The sequence below is a fragment of the Pavona decussata genome, unplaced genomic scaffold, assembly GCF_977016875.1.
Source record: "Pavona decussata unplaced genomic scaffold, jaPavDecu1.1 SCAFFOLD_133, whole genome shotgun sequence".
In the NCBI taxonomy this organism is placed as follows: domain Eukaryota; kingdom Metazoa; phylum Cnidaria; class Anthozoa; order Scleractinia; family Agariciidae; genus Pavona; species Pavona decussata.
Genome location: NW_028145546.1, coordinates 1,584,534 through 1,611,805, shown reverse-complemented (window position 1 = coordinate 1,611,805; position 27,272 = coordinate 1,584,534). Strand labels below are relative to the sequence as shown.

The 27,272-nt window shown below is 39.0% G+C and overlaps 4 protein-coding genes across 6 annotated transcripts; 2 read left to right on the top strand and 2 right to left on the bottom strand.

The window, feature by feature from the left end:
- Positions 1 to 1,219: 1,219 nt before the first annotated feature.
- LOC146468131 (uncharacterized) lies at positions 1,220 to 15,866 on the top strand. The gene is made up of 26 exons (XM_085125083.1): positions 1,220 to 1,316; positions 2,210 to 2,321; positions 4,354 to 4,431; positions 4,601 to 4,711; positions 4,809 to 4,965; positions 7,716 to 7,871; positions 8,219 to 8,264; positions 8,576 to 8,676; positions 8,947 to 9,003; positions 9,108 to 9,175; positions 9,523 to 9,722; positions 9,878 to 10,151; positions 10,275 to 10,331; positions 10,403 to 10,456; positions 10,558 to 10,610; positions 11,568 to 11,784; positions 12,134 to 12,373; positions 12,480 to 12,720; positions 13,100 to 13,179; positions 13,281 to 13,322; positions 13,470 to 13,536; positions 13,850 to 14,055; positions 14,245 to 14,329; positions 14,485 to 14,571; positions 14,831 to 14,892; positions 15,268 to 15,866. The coding sequence occupies exons 2-26, from the start codon at positions 2,259 to 2,261 to the stop codon at positions 15,571 to 15,573; spliced, it is 3,108 nt and encodes a 1,035-aa protein (XP_084981209.1). The 5' UTR covers positions 1,220 to 1,316; positions 2,210 to 2,258; the 3' UTR covers positions 15,574 to 15,866.
- A 40-nt stretch (positions 15,867 to 15,906) lies between these two features.
- LOC146468130 (anaphase-promoting complex subunit 11-like) lies at positions 15,907 to 18,607 on the bottom strand. The gene is made up of 4 exons (XM_085125143.1): positions 18,589 to 18,607; positions 18,435 to 18,510; positions 17,537 to 17,655; positions 15,907 to 16,944 (listed from the first exon to the last, which is right to left on the bottom strand). The coding sequence occupies exons 1-4, from the start codon at positions 18,605 to 18,607 to the stop codon at positions 16,829 to 16,831; spliced, it is 330 nt and encodes a 109-aa protein (XP_084981269.1). The 3' UTR covers positions 15,907 to 16,828.
- Positions 18,608 to 18,644: 37 nt separating this feature from the next.
- Positions 18,645 to 24,078, top strand: LOC146468129 (frataxin, mitochondrial-like). 2 transcript variants are annotated; one of them, XM_085125086.1, is made up of 6 exons: positions 18,645 to 18,854; positions 18,979 to 19,025; positions 20,857 to 20,977; positions 21,147 to 21,174; positions 21,273 to 21,342; positions 23,065 to 24,078. In XM_085125086.1, the coding sequence occupies exons 1-6, from the start codon at positions 18,711 to 18,713 to the stop codon at positions 23,228 to 23,230; spliced, it is 576 nt and encodes a 191-aa protein (XP_084981212.1). In that variant the 5' UTR covers positions 18,645 to 18,710; the 3' UTR covers positions 23,231 to 24,078. The 2 variants fall into 2 exon arrangements, with proteins under 2 accessions (XP_084981212.1, XP_084981211.1); XM_085125085.1 differs by having other exon boundaries at positions 18,649 to 18,854; positions 20,854 to 20,977.
- On the bottom strand, positions 23,812 to 27,206 carry LOC146468128 (nucleotide triphosphate diphosphatase NUDT15-like). 2 transcript variants are annotated; one of them, XM_085125088.1, is made up of 3 exons: positions 26,867 to 27,206; positions 25,958 to 26,094; positions 23,812 to 24,947 (listed from the first exon to the last, which is right to left on the bottom strand). In XM_085125088.1, the coding sequence occupies exons 1-3, from the start codon at positions 27,016 to 27,018 to the stop codon at positions 24,799 to 24,801; spliced, it is 438 nt and encodes a 145-aa protein (XP_084981214.1). In that variant the 5' UTR covers positions 27,019 to 27,206; the 3' UTR covers positions 23,812 to 24,798. The 2 variants fall into 2 exon arrangements, with proteins under 2 accessions (XP_084981214.1, XP_084981213.1); XM_085125087.1 differs by having other exon boundaries at positions 25,898 to 26,094; positions 26,867 to 27,056.
- Between the last annotated feature and the right edge of the window lie 66 nt (positions 27,207 to 27,272).

Sequence of the window (27,272 nt, the reverse complement as noted above, 5' to 3'; positions counted from 1 at the left end):
GCTCATTGCACGATAAGAGCAATGATTAATTCCTGTCCTAACGTTACACAAATCTCAACAAGAAAAGCAGTTAAACCATCACGCAAGTAAACGAGCCAAACCAAACCCAGCTGAAATGCCCTGTGTGGCATAAAACAGCTTCGTCTTTAAATAGTTGAACACACAGAATAAGAGGTCATATTCAAAATGAAGAGAATTCAAAAGAGGAAAATCAAAACTCGTTAGGCATAAATGATCTGTGATGTTGAACATAAGATGGTTAAATCCAAGGCTCTATCAAATCGTCCAAACCCGCTACAAATACTTGGGAGTAACGCAGGCTTTAAAAACAAATATGAAAAACATACTCGTGTAAGCTAGATTTAAAAAGGCTAAAACCCACTCCAGGGAGTGGCGTAGGCTTGTCACTCTTTATTTACACACCAACTATTAAGCCACAGGCAGCCTACTGACTACAAAACTATTATTTTCATAAGAAAAGTCGTACTGGCTTTTGCCTGGAATGATTTTCCAAAACAATTATTTGGAATTCACGTTTAAGGAATTTTTTTTCAGTGAATTAGTCGATTTTCTTGTGATTTCGGACTAAAATAGCTACAAGAAATAGCTCGGCAAACTCAAACACTATGTTAGAAAAAGAAAAGTTTTCCTGGCGGGGGCAGCTGCCCCCTCTGCTCCCCCGCCCTCCGCTATGTACGGCCCTGAAGCATATCTTGAATTGCTAAGGATGCAAAAAGAAGAAGAAAAAGAGGAAACATTAAGGTAGTTAAGTGAGGACTGAAACAAGCCTTAAGGAAAATCTTACATGTGAGAGGGATTGGTTCATCAAAAAGGGTCTCCAAAAAAATTGCAGTGTTTGAGATGGTATTTATGACTGCAAATAGATCAGTTCTTAACAATCCAAATAGTGTATACCCCAAATAAAAATTGGAACATTGGTTCTACCGGAATGGGTATTTGACCGTCAAATTCGGCGCTAAGGGTAGGGCATTTCAACGGCATTTTGGCCCGCGGGGCGGGAATTTGAACAAGCCCGTTTTCAAAAGTTCAAACGCACGAGGGGAGGGGGACGTGCAGTTTCGAATTGATTGCTTATTAGTTTTATACGACGAAGCGTTGCGAAAAGTGGAAATCCACGGGAATTGAGAGAAATCCCCTGATAATTTTCCAGATTTGGTCCCAGTTTCCCGCAAGAGCGCGCCAAAATGATGTAGCACGTGATCTCTACTCAACACATCGCGAAACGCATGTATTGTGTCCTGCATATCTAGTGCAGCGGCAAAACTTTTCGTTTCTAATTTAGAGCCACATTTCACGTAAGTATTTCTTCTTGTTCGCGTATTTGAACGCATTAGTGGAGTGTTCAGCGTGAAACTTTAGTATTTGACATGGATCTGAAGTTTTACGGCCGCCAGGCGAGGAAATATTGTTGCATTTTTGTCGTACACCCTGGGTTTAGCTAATTCGTCGCAGGAAGCACGTACAAGAACTCTTCCCGTTTTCTGATTATTTCGCCTTGCTGTGGAATAAGAAGAAATGCTAATGGGAAATATGTACACCTGAATGTCGTATGCACATCAAAATGTTGTGGTCTTCAGCGAGGAACGACGAAACGAGAATTTGTAACCAGCGATCGGCACATGTAAGCTTACATGTAAAGAAATGCTATGGGAGCAACGAAGTTGTCCTTCATCGTGGATGGTTTGAACGATATTTTTACGGTCAAGAAACGTGGCAAGCTTTGTTTCGTATAGATGTCGGTGAAAAGGATGTATTTACTGAGTATAAACCCCTGGAAAGTTGGACGTTTTGCGATTATTCGTTTTGGTGGAGTTTCTTGTATAAGCAGTCATTCACCATTTTGGATTCTGACTCATTCGTAGTTCGTTGCTATTTTCTGTTGACTAGACACACCTGACATTCTTATTTTTGTAATCGGCCGTTAAAACACACTAGTTCTTTTCTTATTTAAGGCGAGAAAAAAATAAGTCTAAGAGACCAATTAGCTTATTTCACAAGCTGGAAGGTGAACTGTTAAATATATGCCATTGACGTATATAGATGCACTTCTACTTCCGTTTTCACAACGACTTTCTTCCGAATTGGGCTCAATTTGCAAGGAATCGTTATAATATTATTTTGATCACTTTATTTTTAAAAATTAACGTTTCATTTACTGCATGTCCTTGTTTACTTTGTTCTGTTGCAGGAAGGTTGTAGATACTTTGTATATACTGTATAGATAGGGAACTAGGAATATGAAAGGAGGAGGAACAACAACCACCCAGCCTAAACACACAGATGGTATAACTGCCAAAAAGGTAAATACCTGCTTTTGTAATTCCAGTTTAATTCACAGACCCCAGTCCCTGGTTTGCATTAGCATAAAATGAAGTAAAGTGTACACCATTCTTGTTGGTATAGTTACCATGTCAGATAACAGTTGCTTTTGTGTATAAGATTTTAAAAGTTGACATTTGCAGTCATGCATGATACTCTGAACCCAAATGTAACTATTGTAAGCTTCTATGAAGCACGTAAAGTTATTAGGTCTTTTTTTTTTGCCCACCACTACATCTTAAAGGTGGAACAGTGAAGGTGCTTTTAGTATATCCAAAATGAGAATATTAATATGAAATAAATGAGTTAAATTAATCTTAATTCTGCAACGTGTGTGCTGAAAATGTACATCATTGTTGTTGTTACCCATCTTTGCAAGAGCAAGTAAAATTGTTGAGACTGAGTTGATAATAAGGCTAATTTGACCATGTCTGATGCCATCTTGGGGGTCAGATATGGCTTAAATTGTACTAAATGTACAGGGATTCGATCAACTTTGAACCTATATAATTGCACTTGAATTCAAAATTGGTTGACAAGTTCCTCACTAGAAGACTGGTACCACCTGTGAAATACATGAGCAGTTGAACCTTGGGCTTGATGTAAAAATTGCATTAGTGAATAAGTGATACTTGGCCTTTAATCCAAATTTCTCTGAACTAACTTTAATTTGGCATACAGACTGGTTATCATGTTAGAAAGCTAAGTTTTGTATGAATTTGATGCCTGTAAGGCCAAAATTCAACGAATTAGATGGATCAACTTTATTTACTAAGGGTGACACATAGCAGTATAAAAACTGATAAACTGTTGGCCATCAATATTGTAGGATTAAACTAAAATGAACCAACTTTTAATCACAACTTTAGAAGGCTTTAAGGTGCATTTGACAGGCTGAACTGCATGAACCTGCCCAACTAAAGCACAAATGATCTATTTTCTTGTCTACTTGAACCAAAACAAAAAGAATAAACCAAGTAACAGGCCTTGGTTTTGTTTGTTTGTTTTTTTGAGTTTTAAAGTTTTAAGCTACCGGTAAGTCATCAAATTCATGCCTCAAGGCTAAAAAGGAACTTTCTCTATGTATTCCAAATTAGAGGAACTTCCAAAATGGGGAATTTGCTCAGCATTCCAAGTCAGAGCTATTGTAGAGAAATTGGGATGGTCAGGCTAAATCACTACCAACCTTTTTTCCACTGAGCCTTTCAGTTAACTTTGAAGCTGGACAAACATGGTCATTTTACCATCCTTTTGCCAAAGCTGTTACCAGTTTGTCATAAGGATTGCAAAGAAAAAAACCTGGGGTCGGATTCACAAAGCCTCTCAAAAACTATCTTTGGACTAACAATAGGCTATTGTTAAGAAACAATACGTAGGATGTATCGTAACTTAGGAGGACTTCATGAATCTCGCCTCTGATTCCCGACAGTATGCTTACCATTCGGATGTTAACTTACAGGTTATACTTTAATATGTAATTTGGATGAATTTATAATCTTATTCTCACATGACATCCGTATCCACATGGGTACTATATGTAAAACGTTGAAGAAATTCAAGTTCAGGCTTTGATCAAGTAACATGAACTGTCTGCCCTTTACACAAGTGAACCTAGAACATGACCTAGAACTATTCACAACAAACATACATGTAGACAATATCATTTGTACTTGAGAAAACATCTTGTAATTTTGCACCGCCCCGACATAAGTGCCAATTATTAATAGATGAGGGCAAAATTAATATGACTGGAAAACAGTGTAGTTCATTTTAACCAGCTGTAGAGTTTACAATGATATTGAAATTTTTAAAGAGTTTGGTCTTTTTTTGGACAGAAGAGTTGTTAGGTCTTACCCACAAAGTTGTTGTAAAAGGATTTTAAAACCTATTGTCCTTTAATAAGGGCTGCAGTACTCTACCAAGTAAATCCAGTAAAATTTTGTTGGGTAAGGATTACTTGCTTCTCACAAAGATAATGAATAAGGTTAAAGTACTTTTTTTTTCCTTTTGTAGCCTACTGCAGAACAGATCAGATATGCACAGCTTCTAAATACAGAGGACTCCAAAGCAGTGAGAGAAAAGATCAGACAGGTAGCGTACTGTTTTGTGTGCATGTTGAAGTATTACCAAGTTGTGTAAATGGGCACCAACAAGTTGAGAGGAAGTAGTGATACTCTGGGCTTCTTGGCGGTCCAGAATCCGGGTTACTTTCTGGCTGTGGCTAATTACTTTGCCTAACTTTTTGTTATGTCTCCCTTAGGTGGCTGATGTCACAGGTTTCAATGATGAGGAAGTGAGCATTGCTTTGCATGATTATAATTTTGACACAGAAGCCACAATTAATGCTCTGTTAGAGGGACGGCAAGATCAGGTAGGTTGCAGTTGATTTTCATTTGAAAAAGGTGTCTCAAGGTTTAAACAATTAACAAAAAAAAAGTAATGACAACTTTTTTGTTTTTCTCGTGCAGAGTGAATGGGTGATGAGAACAAACAAAAAGAAGAAGCATCAAACCCCTGTGACGCAGGGTATTGATTCCATCATTTCTACATCACAGACAGCTCCAACACAGACGCCTACAGTGGCGCCATCTAAAACGGGAGGACCACGACAACCCAGAGGCAAAGGTGCATCAACTTTTAACATCTACAGTAAATTACAGTACCGCTCAAAAGTAAGTTACCACCCTCTCGCGAGACGCGATTCTCGTCTCGCGATACGAGATTCTCGTCTCGCGATACGAGATTCTCGTCTCGCGATACGAGACTCTCGTCTCGAGAGACGAGAAACTCGTCTCGCGAGAGGGTGAAAAAACTGTAAGTACATTTACTTAGGCTTGACTTTTCTCGCAAGAGTTTCGCGAGAATATCAAGTTGAGTGTCGGTGTTGTTGATACGGCAGGACGCCCTTGTCACGCAGCAAGCTGAATTATGGAGTTCGGTCGCAAGCTTATCGATCGTGAACCAGGTTGCAAACAAAATCGAGCTTGGTTTGTTAAGCGACTTGATCCAGGACTTAATGTGTTTGTATATACACTGTACTTTGTGATTTATTACAGAGCGATTCAACGATGTAAGCGAACGACGGCTGCAAAGATAAGCGAACTGATCAATCTGTCATTGCGCATTTATTCGGAGGTGGCACGTTGGGTTATCGGAGCTAATAAATTTGCAGAACCTAATAAAGCGTCTTCGTGTAGAAGAGATTGTAAATGCTGTGTATGTTATTATATCTTTTATTCTCTCAGGGATTTAGAAAAAAAAAACCAAACCCACAAACACATACACTTTATAGAGCTGGTGATGACCAGTTAGACAGTTGCGGCCTCTGTTGTACGTGCGCTAGAGATTATTTGCGTATTACATAGGCGTGAAACAAATATACGAAAACTTACATGTGATTTGCATTTAAAAAACCTATCTGTTACTTTTCAATAATGGGTTGTGGCTAAAATGTAAGGGTCAATCGAGCGACGACTTTGCGGGTTATTGCTAATCGTTAATAGGGATAAGTTTATAACATAAACATAAAAGGCAATCAACATAACAAATCTTCGGAAAAAAAGCTTCTTTCCCCGAGGGCAAATGTTGTAATAAATATCTCCAAAGCCGCTTTGTTTTAGAAAAAATGTTCCTCGGTTAGCTTCGCTAAATCATGCGACCTGTAGCAAACTACGCTATCGATAAACAACACACCTCTCCTTTAGCCAGCGAACTCCGTAAGCGCGGCGCGGTAACCTTTGACATCTTGGCGTTGTCGATATGCAAATTCGGTGCACGATAAACTGAAATCAATTCTGAACTAGAACTACGCATTTTACGCTAGCTCTTCAACAACGTTTCTGTTTTCGATTTTCTTTATACACAACTTTGTTTTTTCTTGGCAGAAAAAGCCTTTGCAACCGCAAAGAAGTTCGATTCAATAGCGTTTTGCAAAGCACGATACATGTACATGTATGCAAATTCGAACTGCAGTGAAATTGAAAAACATTGTAAGTGTCAGGGTTATTATTTCAAAAAACTGTTTAATAGATACAGGCACAGAACTTGACTTTAATAAGGCTGGGATTTTTTTATGTAGGAATTGTGTGTGCGGGAAAGTTTCAATTGCAAATTGATATGTCGGCGAGCTCGCTAAAACGAAACCTTCGAAGTGACGGAAGAAATAAGTCATCTCTTACACTGTGCGCGAATCGAAACCTTTGAACTGAATGAAGACAAAATTGTTTCGAATCACATAAGCTCTGATAATTCGAACTTACTTGTCGACGGAATCAACCACCGTTGGCACAGGCCGTTTTAAAAACGGTATACAGTGTAAATAAAAGCAACACAAGACAAGTGCGCGAGAAATTCAGTCATTAGTTCTTCTCGCGAGAAACTCGGTAATATTCCAAAATTTCCGCTTCAGTGATTCTCGCGAGACGAGACTCTCGTATCGCGAGACGAGGCTCTCGTCTCTCGATACGAGATTCTCGTCTCGCGATACGAGATTCTCGTCTCGCGAGAAACGAGACGAGACTGGTAACTTACTTTTGAGCGGTACTGTACATTTTAATAAGCATTTTAGATAGGCTGGCATTTTACTTGAACCTTCCAATACACATTTTGTAACACTCAATCTATTGATGCTTTTAAAGTTGACCCACTGATGTTAAAACTTGCTGGTTCACATGCTTTATGAATTTTGTTATGTGTGAGCCCATCCGGCCAGCTCCTAGTTATTCCCCCCTGTTTGTTCTTCCTCCCTGTCCTCAGGGGTTTCATTAAGATTTTGAACAGCTGGGCAAGAGTTTATTGCTCCCGGGCAGGATAGTTAACTTGGATATGTTCTTTAATTGAAAACATTGTTTGAGATGTTAAAAGCAGCTGGGCATTGTTGTGTTCACAGGTGGTCAATTTGCCTGGTGGCTGCTCTTAACAAAACCCCTGTGTTCCCAAACGTCAGTTTATTTCAGTGTTTCCTGCTAGATTCCAGGCCACAGGTGTTCCCCTATATAATACAAACCAAGGTCACTCCTTTCTCTTTCGTTTCCTTTCCTGGGCCTTTTCTGCTGATCTTCCAGGAGAACTTATTCGGGTGTTTTGTGATTGCTCTAATGCCAAGGGGATGGTTCTCTCCCTTCAATGGCTCTGTTGCCCCTCCTCTGTAGCAGGCAGAGAGGTTGTTATTGTCATTAGGCCACTCGTTCTGTCGCATTCTTGTGGGGGGGAGGGGAATTGGTATTAGTGTTTAGTTTCAATAAAGCCTCCCTCTGTGCAAACAATATTGTTGGTCTCATTGTTGTACATGAATGTTTCATCATTTATTTTACATTCTATTTTAATGAAGGAAGTTGTATATATCATTCTGTCTGTTTTTCCTGTGTGGTGCTTAGGGAGGAATCGACAGTCTGGAGACCAAAACAACATTTCAGACAAGGATCAAAAGAACAATGGGATAGTTAACAACAATGACAGAAATACAGGAGAAAGTGGACGTGGAAGAGGCTCAAGGGAAGACAGATGGAATGATCGCAAACCTGGTGGCAGAGGTTTGAATGCCTTCCTAATGACTATTTTCATGCTACGGTATTCTTATGTTCCAATGAAAACCTGCAAGATCACAAAATTTTAGAAGTTTATTTTCCAAGCTTGAAAAGTAGTTCATTTTAAGAGTGGTATATAGAAAGCCATTGGCCAGTCCAGCTAAGATGATTTAACAACTGGGGCATTCTACATTTAGCCAATTTTTGTTGTTGTTGAAAATTCCAGAAACTGTCCATGGATTTTCTCTATTCAACCCAAACTTGTTATCTCAATGTAACCTTATTGGTAGCTCAAAAACTATTGTGTCTTATTTTTCTCACTAAAATAATGAATTTGTTTGTTGTCATGTTAGGTGGTCCTCCAAGGCGTGGTGGCAGAGGAGGAGGAGGAAGACCAGGGTAACCATTATTTTAGTGACTGTGTTATACTTAGAATGTAATACCAATAACACATGGGTATCATAAGTTCTCCCAGTAATGTTCATTTGTAATATTCTCCACTTAAAAAATAATGCATTGGAAGCCTGTGAATACATCAAATGTTCGGGCATTTGGTCTCATTTCTGGACAGTCAGATTAACAGTAGTGTTTAAGAGAATAAAGTGAATGCAAAAGTTTGTTGTTGAAAGAAAATAAGTGACTGGAAGGTGCACTTTCTCTGTATGTTTTGGAATTTTTGGTTACAGAAAACTTTTTCATCCAATTCTTAGGAGATCATTCCAATCTCGTGGCCGAGATCGACCTAACAGATTTGGTGGAGGAAACAGGAATACATCAAGTGCGACAACTGCCAATGGACCAACAGTGAATGGTAAGTCATAATAATAGGACTGCAGGCATGTTCTGTGGTAGGAAATGTGATAGAAAGAAAGAAGGCAGCTCAGCAGTGCAAACACTAGACAAGGGGATGTATTGTACTTCCCTCTCCTTTCTTATTTTTTCATTGCCTTTTTTTTTTTAATTTGTGCCTGCCTGTAGGTTATGCAAGATGGGTACTTTATAGTTACATCATATTCTAAATACAAAGACTTGATACTTTGTGTAATGTTCTTGATCACTGCAGTGTTTGTGGTTTGAATAGGTACAGAGATGTGGGGAGATAATGAAGATGATACTACAAAACAAACAGAAACAGGAGGTGAGTCAGGAGAATTGAGATGTTGGTCACTAGTTATAGGTAGTGTGAGGTCTTAAGTTTCCAGTGTGCCAATTTTCTAACGAGCACATGTTTTTAACAAACAGACACGGCAGAGATAATACCACCAACAACAGAAGAATGGGGGGTTGAAGAATGGAATCCGGTGGAACAGGTAAGACTAATTGAAATGACGATGATGACAATGACGATGATCAGAGTGCACATGCCAATTGGGCTATTTCATAAGTCAGCGTTGTTAGGATCAACTAGTATTATTAGTCAAGGAAGGAATGATTATCCTTAAGTTCTACAGTGCCTTACTTAGGTAACTACTGGTTGTTGCTTGGCACCCTAGTAAACGCCAGCTGCAAGACCTGTTGCTGTGAAAATCTCAAATAATAATGATGATGATTGTTCATGTGGTAAAAAGGGGAAATCTGAGTGTGATGTCTCTTAGTAAATTTAACATACAATAAGAAAGAAAGGCTAAAAGCTATGTGTGTTGACTTTGTTTTGTAGTCTTTGTCGTCAAACACCAACGATGCACTGTTTAGCAGTGCTGCAGCTGACTCTCAGTCATGGCCAGTTAGTTCAGACAGTGCTGTGGTGTCATCATGGGATGTGGACCCACAGACAATCAGTAGCTCAACTGCACCTACTGCACTCACTGCAGACACCAGACAGAAGGCTCCTGATAACCCTGCCCACAGTATTGAGAGGTAATCTTGATGTTATTTTTCTTGAGAGTCCAAGGAAACTTTTACAGCTTGCGTTGTAAACAGGATTCATTATAATTGATGTAAATGTGACTAGAGTGTCGTGGTCCTTAGTGATACTTGTGCCTCACTGGTGTGATTTAATTTCCTTTCTTAAGTGTTGACATGGCGATAATACATGCTAAACTGGCTACAAACCAGCCTGGAAGTAAAGACAAGTTTTCTGGAGTTGAACTGCCAATGCCCCGCATTCCACTCCCGGGTGAGCTTCATTCCTTGCGTGACCATCAAGACACCATTAGTAAGCTGTTTGACAAAGTGATCATGTCTTCCTCTATTGGAGCATCACCTCAGGATTCACTGACAACAATGCAAGCTCAGCCTCAGAGACAGCCACGACCTAGCAGACCAAAGAAAGCACCAAAAAGCCAGGTACCTTGATGTGTGAGACGTGACATATATGTGATGTTAGTGTTAATGAGTTACTTGAAAGTAGTAGATCTTGAGAAATTTGGAAACATTTTTCATGAATTATGTGTGTTTTGTTGTTGACAGATTCCTGTTCAAGCTGTGGAGATGCCGGGATCAATGAATGACAGTCTTGACGTGCAGGTAAGTGCTTTTAATTTGAAATAGTCTTCCGCTGACGAAATCGTTCATGATAAATTTTGTTGTAATTTCAGTTTGGAAATTTGGAGTTTGGTGGTGATTCTGTTAGTAGCCCTCGGAAAAAGGAGGTGAGTTATTCCATCTGATGTTTAGTTTGTTGTGATATTTGCTTCAGAGGATTTCTGTTGCTATTGTAGTTTACTGGTAATGTTTGCACTGCATTCAACAGGAATTCCCTGCACCTCAACCAGTGATAGAGGACACAAGATCTGAAGAACAAAGGTGATTTCATATATAACATTACTCAAAGAAGTGAAGTAGGAGTCTCCTTTCACTGCACATAAGCTGAAGTCTATGAAATAAGGAATGAAACCGTCATATGTGACAAATTTTGTTAACAGGCAGGCATACTAAGTACAGTCTAAAGAATGGCCACAAACTTGTTGTATCACTCTTCATCACCTACTACATGAAAAATTCAATTGCACAGAGAGGATCCATTATTTGGAATGCTTTAACGTCACATGTTTGAAATGCTAACAACACGGTAAGGTATGTAAGGAGAGTTTGATGAATGCACACACTGAAAAACTTTGAATTACCTCAGACAAGCATTTAGAGACAGGGATGGTATTTTTATTGTCCAGTAGACTGTATAATTATTATTTTGTAGTTTTAGTGTTATTAGTATTACTAAGTATTAGAATCATATTTAACAAGTTGTAATGCGACCTCACAAGCTATTACTTTAAAACTGATTTTGTATATTATTAAATAAAAGTTGTGGTATGGTATGGTAATTGATCATAATGATACTTTATTGTAATAAGTGACTGAATGTTACCATTATTCTTTTAATCATGACTGTAACAAAATTCTCGAATGTTGTTTGTTATCAGCAGGACCCATTTTTTGCATTAATTGGACAGTTTACGTGTCATGCCTGGTGTAATTAGAAAGTACGTGTCATTTGCTCACGCTGTAGTTCAATCCATCTTGTAACTTAACTCAACTGTTGTCCTCTATTCATTCACCAAAAAGTTAAAGTTTTGTTAGAGTTATGATTATTGGTAACAAGACTGAGTGGGGTCCAATTCTGTCTGTAATCATATTCATGATTAAACAAATGGAACTTCTGCTGCGCGGTCATCCGAGTTTGTTAATCACTCGTATGATTACAGACTGAATTGGACTCCACTCAGTCCTATTACCATTATTAACTGAAATATTTTACTATAGTTCAACCAGCAGCAGCGAGTCACCAAGCCCACCACTACCATCACAGCATGTTGTGACAAGCCTGCCATCCTCGCCAGTTACCACTCCTGTTACCATAGCAACCTCTACATCAGCTGGATCAAGTCTGACATCATTAGAAGAGAGCTCTCCTCGGCATTTCCAGCATCCATCTCCCCGGAGCCAACAGCAGGCACTTACTGTGTCTCAAGTGACAAAGGTATGTTGAAATCCTTTACGACAATTCTTGTTTTATTTTTAGCACTAATTCATAATATTAAGTCCTTTTGCTACTGCACATACATTCTGCACATCTTGGGATCGCCCAAGAAATTCAGGATGGTGCCTACTTATTTAAAGGTATTTTTGCGCAGTCTAAAAGATATTGGCCGGGGAGAGGGAGATTGGGAGAGGGGGCTTATAATTGGGAATAATTTTATGCCGCAAAACAATAATTGGGAGGTTTTGACAATTAAAACTGCTGGGAGAGCTTGCCATATTTCCCCTTTGACCTACCCTGTATGTCAAATTTTAAGTTTTAAATTCTCTGTTTGTGTTGTTTGTTTTAGTCAATCACACCAGAGCCAATTCTCCTGTCTCAGTTGGAATCAAGAGAGAACTCCATCCCTAGCAAACCACCTCTCTCTGCTGACCAGCAGAAATCTTCTCCCGGCCATCAATCATCCAGCATTCCATCACCATCATTAAATACAGTGAACCACAGCCAAACAGGTTCCTCGTCGCCACTGAGACAAACACTTCCTCCAGCAATGCAGAAGGACATAAGCCTGGAGTCGAGGGGTTATCAGGTACAGTGAGATGGATTAAACTATTAAGGCTGCAATGGAACAACTATGTTATTATTTCACTTTGCTTTGTTGGAGGCTCTGACAGCGTGTAACGTTTCATTTTCAGAAGCATCACGTGACCCCCCAAACCTCAGTGTCATCGACAAAAGATAAGCTGGGTACCAGTTCACTGAGCAGTGTTACCATGGCAACAAGTGTGGCGAGAACTGAATTGTCCTCAGTAGAGCCTCTTCATCCACCTCCTGGGGTGACTGTGCCCCACAACATAAACCAGACAACCAGTACTTCATCCTCTGGCTTCACTACAGTCACCATGTCTGGCACAGGCAAACCACTCTCGCACACTAGTAAGTTTTTGTATGGCTTTACCAAACCCTTCCCTAGCATCTGAATACTTCTTTGTTTTACCCACACTTTTGTGGACCTTATGGTAAAGGTGTTGCTGCACTGTGGGAAACCACTGAGTTTAGTTATTTTCCTGGAAAGAAGTTGGGGCTGATAGCCATTTGCATGTACGCTTATTGAACATTTTCTTGGAAGTGCCTTTTCAGCATTAACATGCAAATTGGAGAAGAGGCAAAAAAAAACTTATTTTGAAAGATCCAGAGGCCTTTGTTATTCATATTGAAGGTTGTGAGAAATATTGATTACAGGTTAGGGCTACCCACTTTTCCTACTCTCTATTTCTAAGTATAATGTGTACTTGGTATGTACATTTTTTTGTAGCCAAACCATCATTGCCCCCAGGTGTGCTACCACTGAACACTCTTTATGGCATGCAGCAAGCAGGCCTCATTCATGCCTATGTAAGTAGTGAACATTGTCGAATGTATTATTCTACAACATCCGTGTTGAGAGGAGCTTTTAAGTCAACTTATATACATTTCTGTTTATTTTCTTCCTACAGCCCTTACCATATGGCTATGATGATCTTCAGAGACTCCCAATGGTATTGTGTTGTAGTAAATGTTTGTGTCTTACTACTGTACAGTGTCCTTGTTGTTAATATCGTAGACAAGCAAAGAGGGGAATTACTCCCTCTTTATGATTAGTTGGTTACTTATTGTCACCAATCTCTTGATTTTTTGTTTTTCAGTCTCCTTATTATGACATACCTGCTTTCCAAGCAGCAGGGAGGGATGGCCTCTCTACAAACTTCCATGGTAAGCATGCACAGTGTACTGTGATACTTGGGCGGAATTTTCTTTAAACATTAAAATATTGCTGACCTCATCAATGTTGGTCTACTGCTGAGAAAAAGGCTGGGCCATAATCTGGCCTTCAAAGCAACATTGAGTTAGGGGGAGGGGGGGGGGGGGGTGAAGGTTTGCTTCTCTCCAGGCAGTGTTTTCTTTTTAAGGGAGATTGAAGTTTATGCACAAAATTTGCAGTTGTCTTAACAAGTTTTGTCCCGATTGTTGCTTTCCAGGAAGTACAGTGTAACATACAATTGTTGCTATTTTTCCTAATTAACAGGGGAGCAAAAGTTTGGACGGACAGATGCATCGTCACCTGTTCCAACATCGCTGAACCAGACAGTGACTCTTCCCCAGGGTCACCTCCAGCAACAGGCATTCATCAATGCTACTACAATGCCACCATATTATGGTGGACTTGCATTTTATCCTGGTGCTGGGATGATGGCTGGAGGATTCCCTGCTTACACGACACCCATGTACCAGGTATGAACATGTAGTTTTAATTAATTTTAGGAGCAGAAAGTTGTCTATTTCAAACAGGCAAAATCCATGCCATTTGTTTCTTCTGGAGGCTTTCCAGCAGCCACCAAAAACAAACATTTGCAAGTCATTCTTATTATTCACATTAATATTTTTATTTACTACTATTTATATCATTACTTTTTTTTACAGATGCCAACTAAAACACATGGAAATGCTTCGCAGTACCAGTCAGCCTACACCTCAGGTCAACATGGCTCTCATAATTTTGCTTCTGGTAAGCTGTCTTGGTGATGTTTACAGTTAGTTTGTATGTTTGACTCACTGTGCTTAGTGAGGTTGCCCCCCCCCCCCCCCTCCCAGGTGCCAGCTGGTTTTGATAAATACTAGCATAGTTTTGATAATATCATTTGTTTTTTACTCTTTCAACAGGATATGATGATCTAGGTCAAACTCATGACTTTGGAAAGTCTGGTTATCATACATCTGTTTCTCCATCACAGAGTAAATCAAATACAGGTTTGTAACATTTGGCGTGATATTTTCAAAATGGTAATTTTGTTTTGTTTATATACTGCAACAATAAGTCTTAAACTTTTGGCAAACGTGGCATAAGTAAGTATGTGATCTTGTTACAACATGAAATCAATTAACTAGCCATAAGCTAACTCTGCATTATTTTGTAAACTCCAAAGAACTTACAGGATGTTATAACAGCACAAAATAAATTTTGCCTATTTAATGAGACCTTTAAAACATTTGGATTTTTTTTTTTCAGGTGCAGTTGTAAGCAGTGCTTCAGATCTCTCAGGAGCTTCTTATAAGCCACAAGTTGGAAAGGTATGAAAAATTGAATTTATGAATTATTTACTTTGACTTAAAACCCATAGACACTGATAAAAGTCAGGGAGAGGGTGTGATGAGAGGCAGTCAGAGCCCCACCCCACATGACTGAGGATGCATTTGTCACACTCCCTTGAGATGATTATAACGTCATTTTCACTTTCTTTTTACTTCCAAAAATTGCTGGGTGAAAGGTTTAAGGCTAAGAAAGGTGTGCAGACATACTATGCAATCTCACTTTTGGGTGAAATGTCAACTAATCTTCCAATATCTATCTGAGAGGCATACCTCTTGGGTGATCAATTTGAACTTTCTGGCTAAAAGAAATATTTGAATGGGTTATAACAGTGTTAACTGACTGCTTTTTCCTAGTTTAATGACAACAAAGGATTCATGGGTGGAACACCTCCACCGCCAGCACTGAATCTCTCAATGACAGGACAGCATGGGCCACTGGGCAGCTATGCTCACACAGGACACCCATTTATGTCAATGATGACACCTGTGCAACAGCACCACCCACCATCTCACTACCACCATCACATGGCCCACCATATGGAGACAGGACAGCCGGGTACATCCCAGAGAGGGTCGCAAGGGCAGGGGGCTAAACAGGGACAGAGTAAGGGCCATCAGGGTGGCTACCAAGGATCGCCTTTCTGGTCTGGAACAAATTGAGCGGCAGTAGTAGTTTAAATGTGATGCACTCAGCCCTCAGGGTGATGTGCAGTGTAATTGGCCTGATGTGGTGCTGGTCTCTTCCTCCTAAACTAGTGTGAAATGCGTTCCCAAGTGAACTCAGAGTAATGTTATTTCCAAAGCTTTTAGGATGTAAATGATGTGTACAGGCCCACTAACCACAAGCATGTAAATGTGTTTTGCAATAATTTAATGTTTTCTTAGGTAGCCACAGCAAGCATTTTACAGATTGTAATCTTTGAAATAAACATGTCGAGTAATTTACAATGAAATTGTGACTCGTCTTGTAGAAATCAGTCCAACTCTGCATGCTGCAATGGAGGCCCTTGGCATCCCAATTTCTTTGAATTTGCTGAATGACTTTAGCCTAAGAACTGATCCCATTGTTATTACAGTGATGTTTGAAAACGGTTTATTTAAACAGCCTACAGACTTGTCACCACATTGGAACTCTTGTTTAGTTTTAAACAGAGAAGAATAGAAATCATTTCAAACATCACTGACATGTAACAGTTGGTTCAATTTTTAGGTTGTTCAAAGGCATAAGCTTGTTGAGTGAATTTGAACCCTCAAATCACAAAGTAAACATGGAACAATGTTTCTGACACAATAACCAGTCTGCTTACATGCCATATTAGAGCAAATTTAGGGAAATTTGGATTCCAAGACCAAAATTAAGAATCATTTACATTGTTTTGCACTGAGTCCTTCAAATGCAAGTCAACCTGCATAGGGATTGCACCATGTACCGGCATCTGAAATTACTGCAGGAATCAACGTGATCCTGTGAGGGTGCATTTTGTCCCTGTTATTCACTCGATTGCTAAAACGTTGACACCTAAAAAGCATAAACCATGAACGATGAGACCCAACGGAAATTATTGTGACTCGTCAATTGTGGGTAGTGTTTAAAAATTGGCCCTTGTTGGCCAACTTGACACTTAAAGGAAAGCTTGGACAGTTTCTATCATTCACCACGTGCAACTTTTTTTGGTTATCAACCGTTGCACGAGAATAGCATTGGGTCTCATTGTTCACGGTTTGTGCTTTTTAGGTGTCAACATTTTTGCAATAATATTGAGTGTATACTAAATACATGACATGTCTGTTTTTACAATAGAGTTGAATTGTTAGAGGGTAGCAAATCATTTTCCATTTGACATGATGTTGTCATGTCCTTCCTCAAGTCATTTTTTGTGTTTCCACATGATGTTTTGTTTCTTGTGTTTGGCTGTTATTCCTTGAATTGCCATTCCTGTCTACACATAGGACACAGCTGCTGGTGCAGTTGAGAATTGAGCCACTTAAGAATGCAGTGCATGTGGAACACATGAGAACAACGTCCCCAAACTGAAAGCAACAACACAAAAGTTTGCATTTTTACACTAGGCCCTAGTTGCTTAAAGAATGCATAACTTTATCCAGCAGATAAAATGTATTGGAGTACTATTTGTCTGCTGGAGAGCAATATTATTTATCCACTGGCTAGATATATCCACCATTTGAACAACCAGGGCCAGTTGTGTTTGGTGGTCAAACTTTAGATGCAAGGTGCACCATGATGCAACGTGTCTTTTTATGGCATTGGCATGGAAACATTGATGCTTCAATGTCTTTGGTTTATCCAAAGCACTTAACTTAGATGCAAGGTGCACTGTGATGCACCTTGACTTTATTATGGTAGTGGCGATTGAAAAATAATGTTGACATTTGGCTTCGGTTCATCCAAATGCAACTAGTTATACTGTAAGTGATATAATCCACAGTCAAAACCAGGTGAAGGTGGGTGACAGATCTGGTTTTTCCAAGGCTATCCAAAGTTTTAGCAACACCACATAAGGCCTGCAGCTTTAACCATGATTGGGTTGAAATAAAGGTGAAAGGAATATCTATATGGAGAGCTGATGTCATGCAATTCCAGCCTTTACTGAGAATACATTACCTAAAGGGCAGTCATCTCCTGGGGTTTTACAATCCGGGCAGCAGCCATCAAAGGCCATACGACAAATGCCGCAGTTTTCATCATTAGCAACCCAGCGCCATGTGGCTACGCCAATCCACCTGCAGCAGAAAAAAAAAACAAACAAAACATGAAGAGAATTATCTTTTGCAGGAACATAATATCTGGGTTAAAACAACAACAAAAGGGCTCCTTTTATAACGCACTATGAGTATTTCCCAACTGATTCCAGATGGCATAGAACACTTGATCAATAGAAGAGGCCCCAGATGGATGTACCCTGCAGTTTTTCTTTGCTTGACCTATCAACTGTCAGGGTAGGAGAGAGAAAGATATATGTTTTTAATTCTTAACATTTGCATTCCCGCCCTTCCCCTTTCACCACCCCTGAATTTTCAGAGTGTATACAATATGCGAGCCAGCGAGGCAGACGTGCGAGGCGTGTGAGGCATGAACAAAACATGCGAGGCATGCGAGGCATGAACAACCACCAACATAAATTGCTGACCGTAAAGCTAACCGGGGAGCTATTTAAGCTAACCTGAGTGCTATTTAGGCTAACCGGAGTGATTTTTAGGCTAACCGGAGTGTTTTTTAGGCTAATCTGAGTGCCTCGCACGTCTGCTTCGAATGCCTCGCTGGCTCGCAGATTGTGCATCCCCAATTTTCAAGTATGCCATTACATGCTACACAGCATTTTATCGCCTTACCATTCCGAACTTGTTGTGGTGCTACAAACGTAAGAACTATTACACGACGTACGGTAACTAAACAATATCATGTTAAATTAAAATGATGCATATTCACTGAAGATAAATATTTCAACATACGCTTCACAGAATTCAGAGACTGAAAACAAATCAAACTTTTTTGTACTCACTCTTTTGGACGAAAGGATTGACCGGCATGTTGTGTTGTGATCAGAAAGCAAAAACGGTAAATAGTTAGAGAGGATGCTTAATACTAATAAGTATAACAGACAACATAGATCACAATAGCCTAATAGTGTGAGTATCAGCAAGAAATTCACTCACGTTTCACTTTAACTTTCATCCTTTTTCAAAATGGCCGCGCACTGTAGATTCCAGTCTCTTGTACTGCGCGGCCGTGTATGCCTGGCGTCTTTTGACATACGGTGGTCGTAAAATTCTTCATAATGTTGGCCATTCGACGGTTCTCTTCCCTTAGAAGATTAGAATTGAAAGCTTTTCTATGTTGTACTAGGTTTTCCAATAACATTATGTTAACTTCAACAGCAACAACAAGATTGCATCACTCTCTGATTTTTGATAGGCTGAAGGTAAAATGTCGACATTTGACTGATTTGTCTTCGAAATATTCTTTACAATGCTGATCCTGAAACAAGTATGTTATGTCATGACATTTGTCTATTTTCTGACCACATGCCATTTACCACGTTCCAGTTTTACCAGGGAGGAATTCCTTTGTCAAAGAAATTCTGCAATGTGAGGTATTCTTTACAGTGTGTTGGTATAGGTAGATTGCATTGCTGCCATGTTGTGGCAAAAACAAATGAAAATTTGCTCACATAGTTACGCGGGATGCCCTGAGGGGACATACCGTGTCTAAAAACGGGGCGATTTCTTTTTCTTTGTCGTAGCCACAAATCGGTACATTAATTTATTCATTAAACTCTCCCCTCTCCTACTCGGGATGTATTGTTCTGATTGTCTTCAACAAAAGCAGGCCAATCAAAATCCATTCTTGTCGCGTATAAAGCGAGAGAGGGGACCCACTCACCCCTGCTTGTGTAACGTCAAAGCATCATTTGATTTATTCATTAATCTTGGATTAAATTGGTGGCGCCATATTGTTAACATGTTGTGGACTCAAGTGTGCCGTTTTAAAACGGAAAATAAATAATTTTGAAATGGTAAATCGAAAGAATAACTTCTAAGAAACGCTTGACCTTTAAGACAGTGGAAATTGGAGAATTCCTGGCGAAGGAATCGTGCTTTGTTTGACAGTCTTGACCAGTCTTAGACCACGATGCGTGACTGAAAAGAGGTCATTGAGAAGCTTACATTATCGTAATGGAATTTCAGAAATTTCCGGTGAAAGTCTAAGTCGCGTAACACAAGGGAAACAACGTAACGCGATCGTCGTGACTCAAACTATTCCATTAGCAAGAATAGTTTTATAAATCTGCAAAGCATACAATTGGAATAAATGCATCTCGTGTAAATGCCAGTATAGGCATCTTGTTTACATAAAAATGGAAGTTGACTCCCAGAGGAGAAAAATCTTATTGTTTCATACTACCAACATGGTTACCATGATGTAACGTGCAGTCAACCTATTGTAATTAAATATTGTCAGCAAATTTTGCATCACTTATTTAAGTTTATATAGCTTACAGCAACGAGATAATAGCCAGTCTACTGTATGATTAGTTCACAAGTCAGCAGAGCCTGTTCCCTTTATTATATCAAGTTCATCCTGTACTAGTTAAAAACACCAAGCATACTTTGTCTTCAGATTTGTTTATTGGTGCCTCAATATACTTTTTTGGTTTGTATTACGTAGTTTAATGTGGATGGAAATGGCATGTCTAGGACTCAGACTGGACAATAATGAACAAGATGCCTGCTATACTGGCATTACGCATGATGCTGGGGCTGATTCATTTATTCCAACTGCATGCTTCGCCGATTGATAAAACTATCCTTGCTAATGGAATAGTTTGAGTCACGACTATCGCGTTACGTTGTTTCCCTTGTGTTACGCAACTTAGACTTTCACCGGAAACTTTTGTAATTCCATTACGATAACGTAAGCTTCTCTATGACCTCTTTTCAGTCTCGCGTCGTGGTCTAAGACTGTCAAACAAAGCACGATTCCTTCGCCGTGAACTCACCAATTTCCACCGTTTTAAATGTCGCGTGCCTCTTAAAAGTTATTCTTTCGATTTGCCGCTTCAAAATGGTGAAATTTCCGTTTGAAAACGGCACACTTGAGTCCAGAACATGTTATAAACAATATGGTGCCACAATTTAATGCAGTTTTAATGAAGAAATCAAAGAATGAATTTTGATTGGCCTGCTGTTGTTAAAGACAATCAGAACAATACATCCCGAGTAGGAGAGGGGAGAGTTTAATGAATAAATTAATGTACCGATTTGTGGCTACGAGGAAGAAAAAAAAAAAAAAGAAAAAAAAAAAAGAAATCGACCTGTTTTTAGACACGGCATGCCCCCTCAGGGCATCCCGTGTAACAACTTGGCTGTGACTGATTCTCATGCATATAACAGTACCGGCTTTCATTTTCGCTCTTTTAGCAGTACCTTGGATGACATGTCATACCACAGTATTGCAGATGAAACACTAGATGCCATAGCGGAATTATTTGAAGACCTTGGTGAAGGTACATCAAGCCCCAGCGACTATGATGTTCAGCTGAGCGTGAGTTTGCATTTGATCTCATTTGCCAGGTTTCCAGTTGTTTTGCCAACTCACTGTGAGTTTGAGTTGATCTCATTTGTCTGGTTAACAGTTATTTTTTCATTATAGTAACATAATTTGTCTTAAAACTACTTTACATATTTCTGATACTTCCTTTTTTTAACTGCAGGATGGAGTACTTACAGTTAACTTGGGAGGTAATATTTATGTACTTTTACTTATAAAATAGAATGCAGTTATACAGGATCATAAATTGCAGACTAATTTTTGTTTGACTGTCAATCTTTATTCTCAGCTGGGCATGGCACTTATGTAATCAACAAACAGAGTCCTAACAAGCAAATTTGGTTGTCTTCTCCTACAAGGTAAACGTGACATGATAACCAAATAATTACACCTCACTGCTATCTTTGTACGACAGCAATTTTTTTGTCATCCAATCCGTCAGACTGATCACTAAGTCATTCCTTCATTTATGGACTGGTATTATCTATCCAATGCACCTTTCCCAATCTGATATCAGTTCTCGATTTAAGCCCTCCCAGTTATATTAACCAGTTATAGACCTATCTACCTGTAAACCAAAAATACATCCGATTATAAGCCTCCCCGGATATAAGCCCCTCTATAGTTTCGTTTGTGTTGTTAGTTTTAATTTTGTTCCAAATATTGACATTTTAAAGCTTAATTAATGTCACTGTTCCGGTTAAGATTCATGCTATGTGTAACTCTTCTCAAACATAGAATTAACTAAAGTAAAGACAACAAACATATTGGCATAAATAAGGGGGAACACCGCTCAGCGATTGCGTGACAGGTGACTTCTGTTAAATTGCGTGACCATTTTAAGGCCTCACTTCCCAGGCACTTCCAGCTGCACCTAGGCCAACAACAACAAAACACAACAACGCGCTGCAACAGCAGCACAGCTAGGCCAGCAGCGCTACTCCGCGAAGAGTATTGGCAGGTCCCAAAACTAGAGTAACTGAAAAGACCTATCGTGCCTCACCTATCTCACCAGCGCTGCTGGGTCAGACTGGAATATTGGCAGGTCAATACAATTAAAACACGGCAAAAAATACTAGAGAACTTAGCTTGGGGAAGTCGCTACGCAGACTTAACCGAAACGCAACCAACGATTGGTGACCCCAGTTTATTGATAACATGGCCTCCAAAGGGAGGGAGGGAGGGAAAAAATTTACACAGCTTAACAGCGAGCAAACAATTGCATAAGAAATGTGAGTTAAAACCTTTTACGCAGCGTTTTATACCTAGACAGTGTTCCATGCCTGAGCCAATTGCCAGGCTTGTACCATTTACATGCTGGACCTTACATCATAATAACAGAGACATGAATGGGGTATACAGAAGATTTAACCAGTTAGAAAGGCCGAAATAACTAGTATCCAGACAGAATTGCAACATACTAAGATAGAATTATAGATAAATGCCTAGACAATAAATACAATGGTACCTTACAGTACCAAGTACCGAGTTTTAAGTACAATACCAGCAATGCCCCACAGGGCAAAAGGCGTCAAGTGCCATTAACTCTGTTTTACAATTTTGTTGTAAAACTCTCTTTAAAAAAAGTAAATGAAAAATGTATTTTGATCAACACTGCTACAGCTCATTTCGAAACGTTTTTTTTTTTATTCTGGTTTTAAACCCCCTCGGATATAAGCCCCTCTGTTTATATGCCCAGCTAAAACCCCTTATGAAGTTGTATGAGCCCAGGGCTTATGGTAGCTGTTGGCCCATTGTTACTGTGTTATATTTTCGCCCAGCCATGGTTGGAAAAAAAATTGTTATTGAGAACCCGAGGGGTGGAGGGTGGATGGGTGGGGGTGGAGAGAGTAACACTCCTTGCCCCCACCCATTCCTTGGCCAGCATCTACTGCTGTCCCTTTTTTTTGTTGTTTTGGTTGAGTTTTGTACAATATATCCTATTTATTTCTTCCTTTCCTATCCTCTCATAAGTGCCATTTTACTCCCTTCAATCCTGGTTTCCATCCCTTCTTTCTATTCGATCACCTTAAATCCTTCTCTGCCATGATCATAATTTTAATTCATTGTAACCATTTCAGTGGTCCTAAGAGATATGATTTCTCAGCTGGTACATGGATATACAGCCATGACGGCCTCACCCTGCACAGTCTCCTGTCATCAGAGATTTCTTCTGTGTTTGGTCACACAGTGGACTTTACAGCTCTGTCATATGGAGGATCAACAGATGAAAATCTTAGCAGCTGATGAAAATTATTTTGCCAATAAAATAGAATATTGCTCTTTAGGTTACTAATTTTGGTAACACTTTTGAAATTTCCCTCTCAATGATTAATTGCCCAATAATTTTAGCCATTGTGACATGTATTTTTTGTCTATTTGTAATACCTATCACTTTTTTTAGTAAATTTGAAGTTAAGGGAGTATTTGAATTAGTAATATTTAACCACAAATTGCTCAATCCACTAAATTAAGTTGTCAATAAAACTAGTAACCTGTATATTGAAATCAGTCATCAGAGAGGGTCATCAGTTCGACTCCAGTTAGGGGCACTCAGATTTCCTTTTTTTTTTTCTGAGTATACCAGTGTTGCTGAATAACACATTTCCATGATCATTATTGCTTGTCTCGTGGTATAGTCAGTGAAATTGTGGATCATGATTAATAAGTACCATAAAAAAACTATGCTGTATACAAATATGCAGACTGATAAAGCAGTGAGACTACGCATGCCAATATATTTTGGTGGCTTAAGGATTGTTGGGCTTTTGTGTCATACTTCTGGACATGGTATGTTGTGAACAATTAAAAAAAAGGTAACAAACAAACACAGTACAAGCAGAATGCCTAAAATATTTTCCATAATTGAGAAAGTGCGCGTGTTACATCTGACGCCATTTTTGTTGTCTGTACTCTTATAGGCAATAGCTACGAGCCAATCAGTGTGCAGGAATTTTGACAGATATTGTAAAATGTGGCATACAATGCTTATTTAATGCTTTTTGTGATATTTACAAAGGAGGATTAAGGAAATGTTGGAATATTGTTTAACCTTGACGCATGACAGTTTTCAGTAATAAACTTATCTTAATTTATTGGTTTTCCTCTTATTTAAATATAAAGTAAAATGTTCCTTCCATCATACTTCCCTTCAGTTAACAAACTAAACTTCACCAGGTTGTATTTGCAGCTATATAATAAAGCTGATAAAAAATGTTACAGCTAAAACAATTAAAAAGCATCTTCCCTCTTACAACATTACCTTACTTCCTTAAATGACTGTCTAAGATTTTCAATAAACGTTGGAGTACATTACACTTTCTACAAGAGCTACATGGTCTATACACACCATACAGACTTGATGTATATTATACCTGCCAACAATGCTGATGCAGATGTATGAGATTTTCATCTTCATGTTAACCAGGTTTTCAAAGATTTTCCAACAATTTTCACATTGTAGAAGATCTCAAATGATTGTTGAATGTTTCTGAAGATGTCCAAAGATTGTCTGTGAGCTTATGCCCAGTCTCACACAGTGACACTGCGGTGAAACGCAATGTGTAGACCTTAAACACCAGATTCATTATTTTTATCTACAGGAGTGAGACTTGGGTTAAAATTATGTCTGAGAGTTGGCAGGTGTAGTACAATAATAATATATTAATAATAGTTATTATTATTAATGGTGAATGTCACTGATAAGTGGCCATTATTGAAAAGCATACCATTTAAAACTTAATAGATTCTGCTTATTGAGGTGATTAGCAATATTTTTTAATGTTACTAGCATTCCAGTCTTGTTTAGATAGGCTTCACTTGGAACAGATGTTAAACAATGTTGAGTTGTGGTGACCATGTGCAGTGTCATCAAAAGGCTGGTATCCCTGTAATCTTGCTATTCTGAGAGGTTCAAACAGGGGACTTGGAAATGTCTCACTTGCCCAGTCATACCATCCCCAACCTATTGGACAAAGGTAATCAAAATGATCATTTCGTAAGGTTGTCTCCTTTGCTGCACTGTCAGTGGTACCTCAATGCAGACAGCTCATCACCAAAGACAGTTTGCTTGGTCCCAAAGGTGTAACAGACACCTTAGTCTAAATATTTGGGATAACAGTAAATAAATCATGATTTTAATACAGACACTCTGCTCTGTCACAAGTAAATAGTAACTGTCAATCAGGGAACCTTAATTAAGCCAAGTTTCCATTATGTTCTTGTGCTCGTCTTGTTTTGCCTCGATTAGCTTTGTGGCTATTTGCTGGACAAGCAACTTATATCTGAATTTGTAAAATAAATTGTTGTTGTTGTTGTTGTTACAAAAAGATAGTCATCAATCAGGGAATCTTTTTATGAAATATTGAATTCTGATCTTAAATCTAAAGAACTACTTGTACTATGGAAAATATCCATAATTAGAATTAGAGATGTTGTTATTAGTATTTTTGATTGTTAAGTGCTATTGATCTGTGTTTGTAATTTAGTGCTCTATAAGAAATAAATTATTATTATTATTATTATTATTATTGAAAACAGTGGGTTTCAGTTTGAATAAATTAATTTATTGAAATACAGTTGTACTCCTATTCATGGATAACTGCTGTGTTGACACCTTTTCTAACTGGACAGTTGGTCCAAATCTACCTTGGAAGCAGAGTTCCCCTAAGTTTGATCTTCCTGATTTTCCTGGGTGCACAGGATAGTCCTGGTCCCTCTAACACACATTCATTCTGGTCTCCCAAATGGACCCTTGAACAGGGTATTAGAGGTGTTCACTTAGAGATGTTTGTACTTTGAAACTGGTTTAAAAATCTGACCAATAAAGAGAGATTAACGGTACCATTATCTTGAGATAATGTTATAAAATGTAAATTGTGTTGTACTTTCACAGTGGAATGTCATCTTACTTACCTTCACATTTATCAGGTTCCAAGTTCTCTGGCTCTTGGGCATGGCTCAGATCAATCTCACCTTTCATGAATATAGTTATGTAATGGTAATCTGCTTCAGCAACTACAGCATTAACAACTGTTGCAAATGAAACATTCTTGATTTTAAGTCCAGTCTCTTCTAATGTTTCTCTTATGGCACATTCCGACCACTCTTCACTATGAACAAAAAGGACAGATTTATTTTCAAGCTTTTAGACAAGGTTACCTGGGGGAATGCTCTTTCAGGATGTTCTTTTCAGTGTCTCTCAAATAGGGTCCGAAAAGCACATGATAAATTCTGGGAAAGCTAAATAGCGCATTTGATCAGCAATTCGTTTTACTTCTTGAATAAGAACAGAGTTCAAGCATAAATGAGAGTTTATTGGGGCCATTGCACCCAACCCCAAAGGCAATGCAATACACAGGAGAGGTATGTACTGCATTTCTTATACATGAAGTACCCCTGGTCCCCAATTCAACCCAACTGGTCTTCAAGGGGTCATCATTCAACTTTGGATCATTCTCAGGACAATTTAAGATAGTAACGTTATTGTTGCGGCATCTTTTATTCCAGCAAATTAGCATTGTAACAAATAGTGCATATTGAAAAATTAACTGAGCTAAGTAACTCAAGGTTTTAAATCCCTAGCAGCACTCCCATACCCAAATATGAGTCAAGTCCCCCACCCCCACCCTTCCTCGGGCACAAACAACATGTACCCACCGCAGGGAAAGAATCAGAAGAATATACTTAAAACTTATAAGGGTAGTTGTCTTGCCCATCAACTTGCAAAACAGACAAGATTTTGGCACAAACCCGTTGATTAATTATTCATACATTAATGTCACACTGGCCCTAGCCTCTTCCGTCTCTACCGTAAACGGAGTCGGAAAATGCAGGAACATGTGAACACACGGTTCTGTCCATGCAAGCAACCGAGCTTTTTACCCAAACTCCAAATGACCTCCTGGCAAAGCATACGTCCCACTTCCAGATGATCCCTTTCTTTTTCCAAGTATGACACAATTAGGGTGATCAGGAGATGTTACAAACACACCGACTCCCACTCCAACCTTAAGGCGATTTGCTTTGTCGGCCATGTTTAAATTCTGGCGCTAAATGGGCCAAACTAATCGTTATGTATGTCGCACGACCTGTGCCCGCATTTTGATATCAACTATTTAACTTCTCATTTGCGTTGGTGCCACTTCACACAAAACCTTCTCTTACTTCCCAGATTTAGGTATTTGAATAAAGTTTAATTTCTTCGATTTGTCTTGGGCAACGCACCTCCATGGTACCGTTCAGCGTTACGCAGCATACATGAATGAAAAGCTGGATCTACGCCAACAGA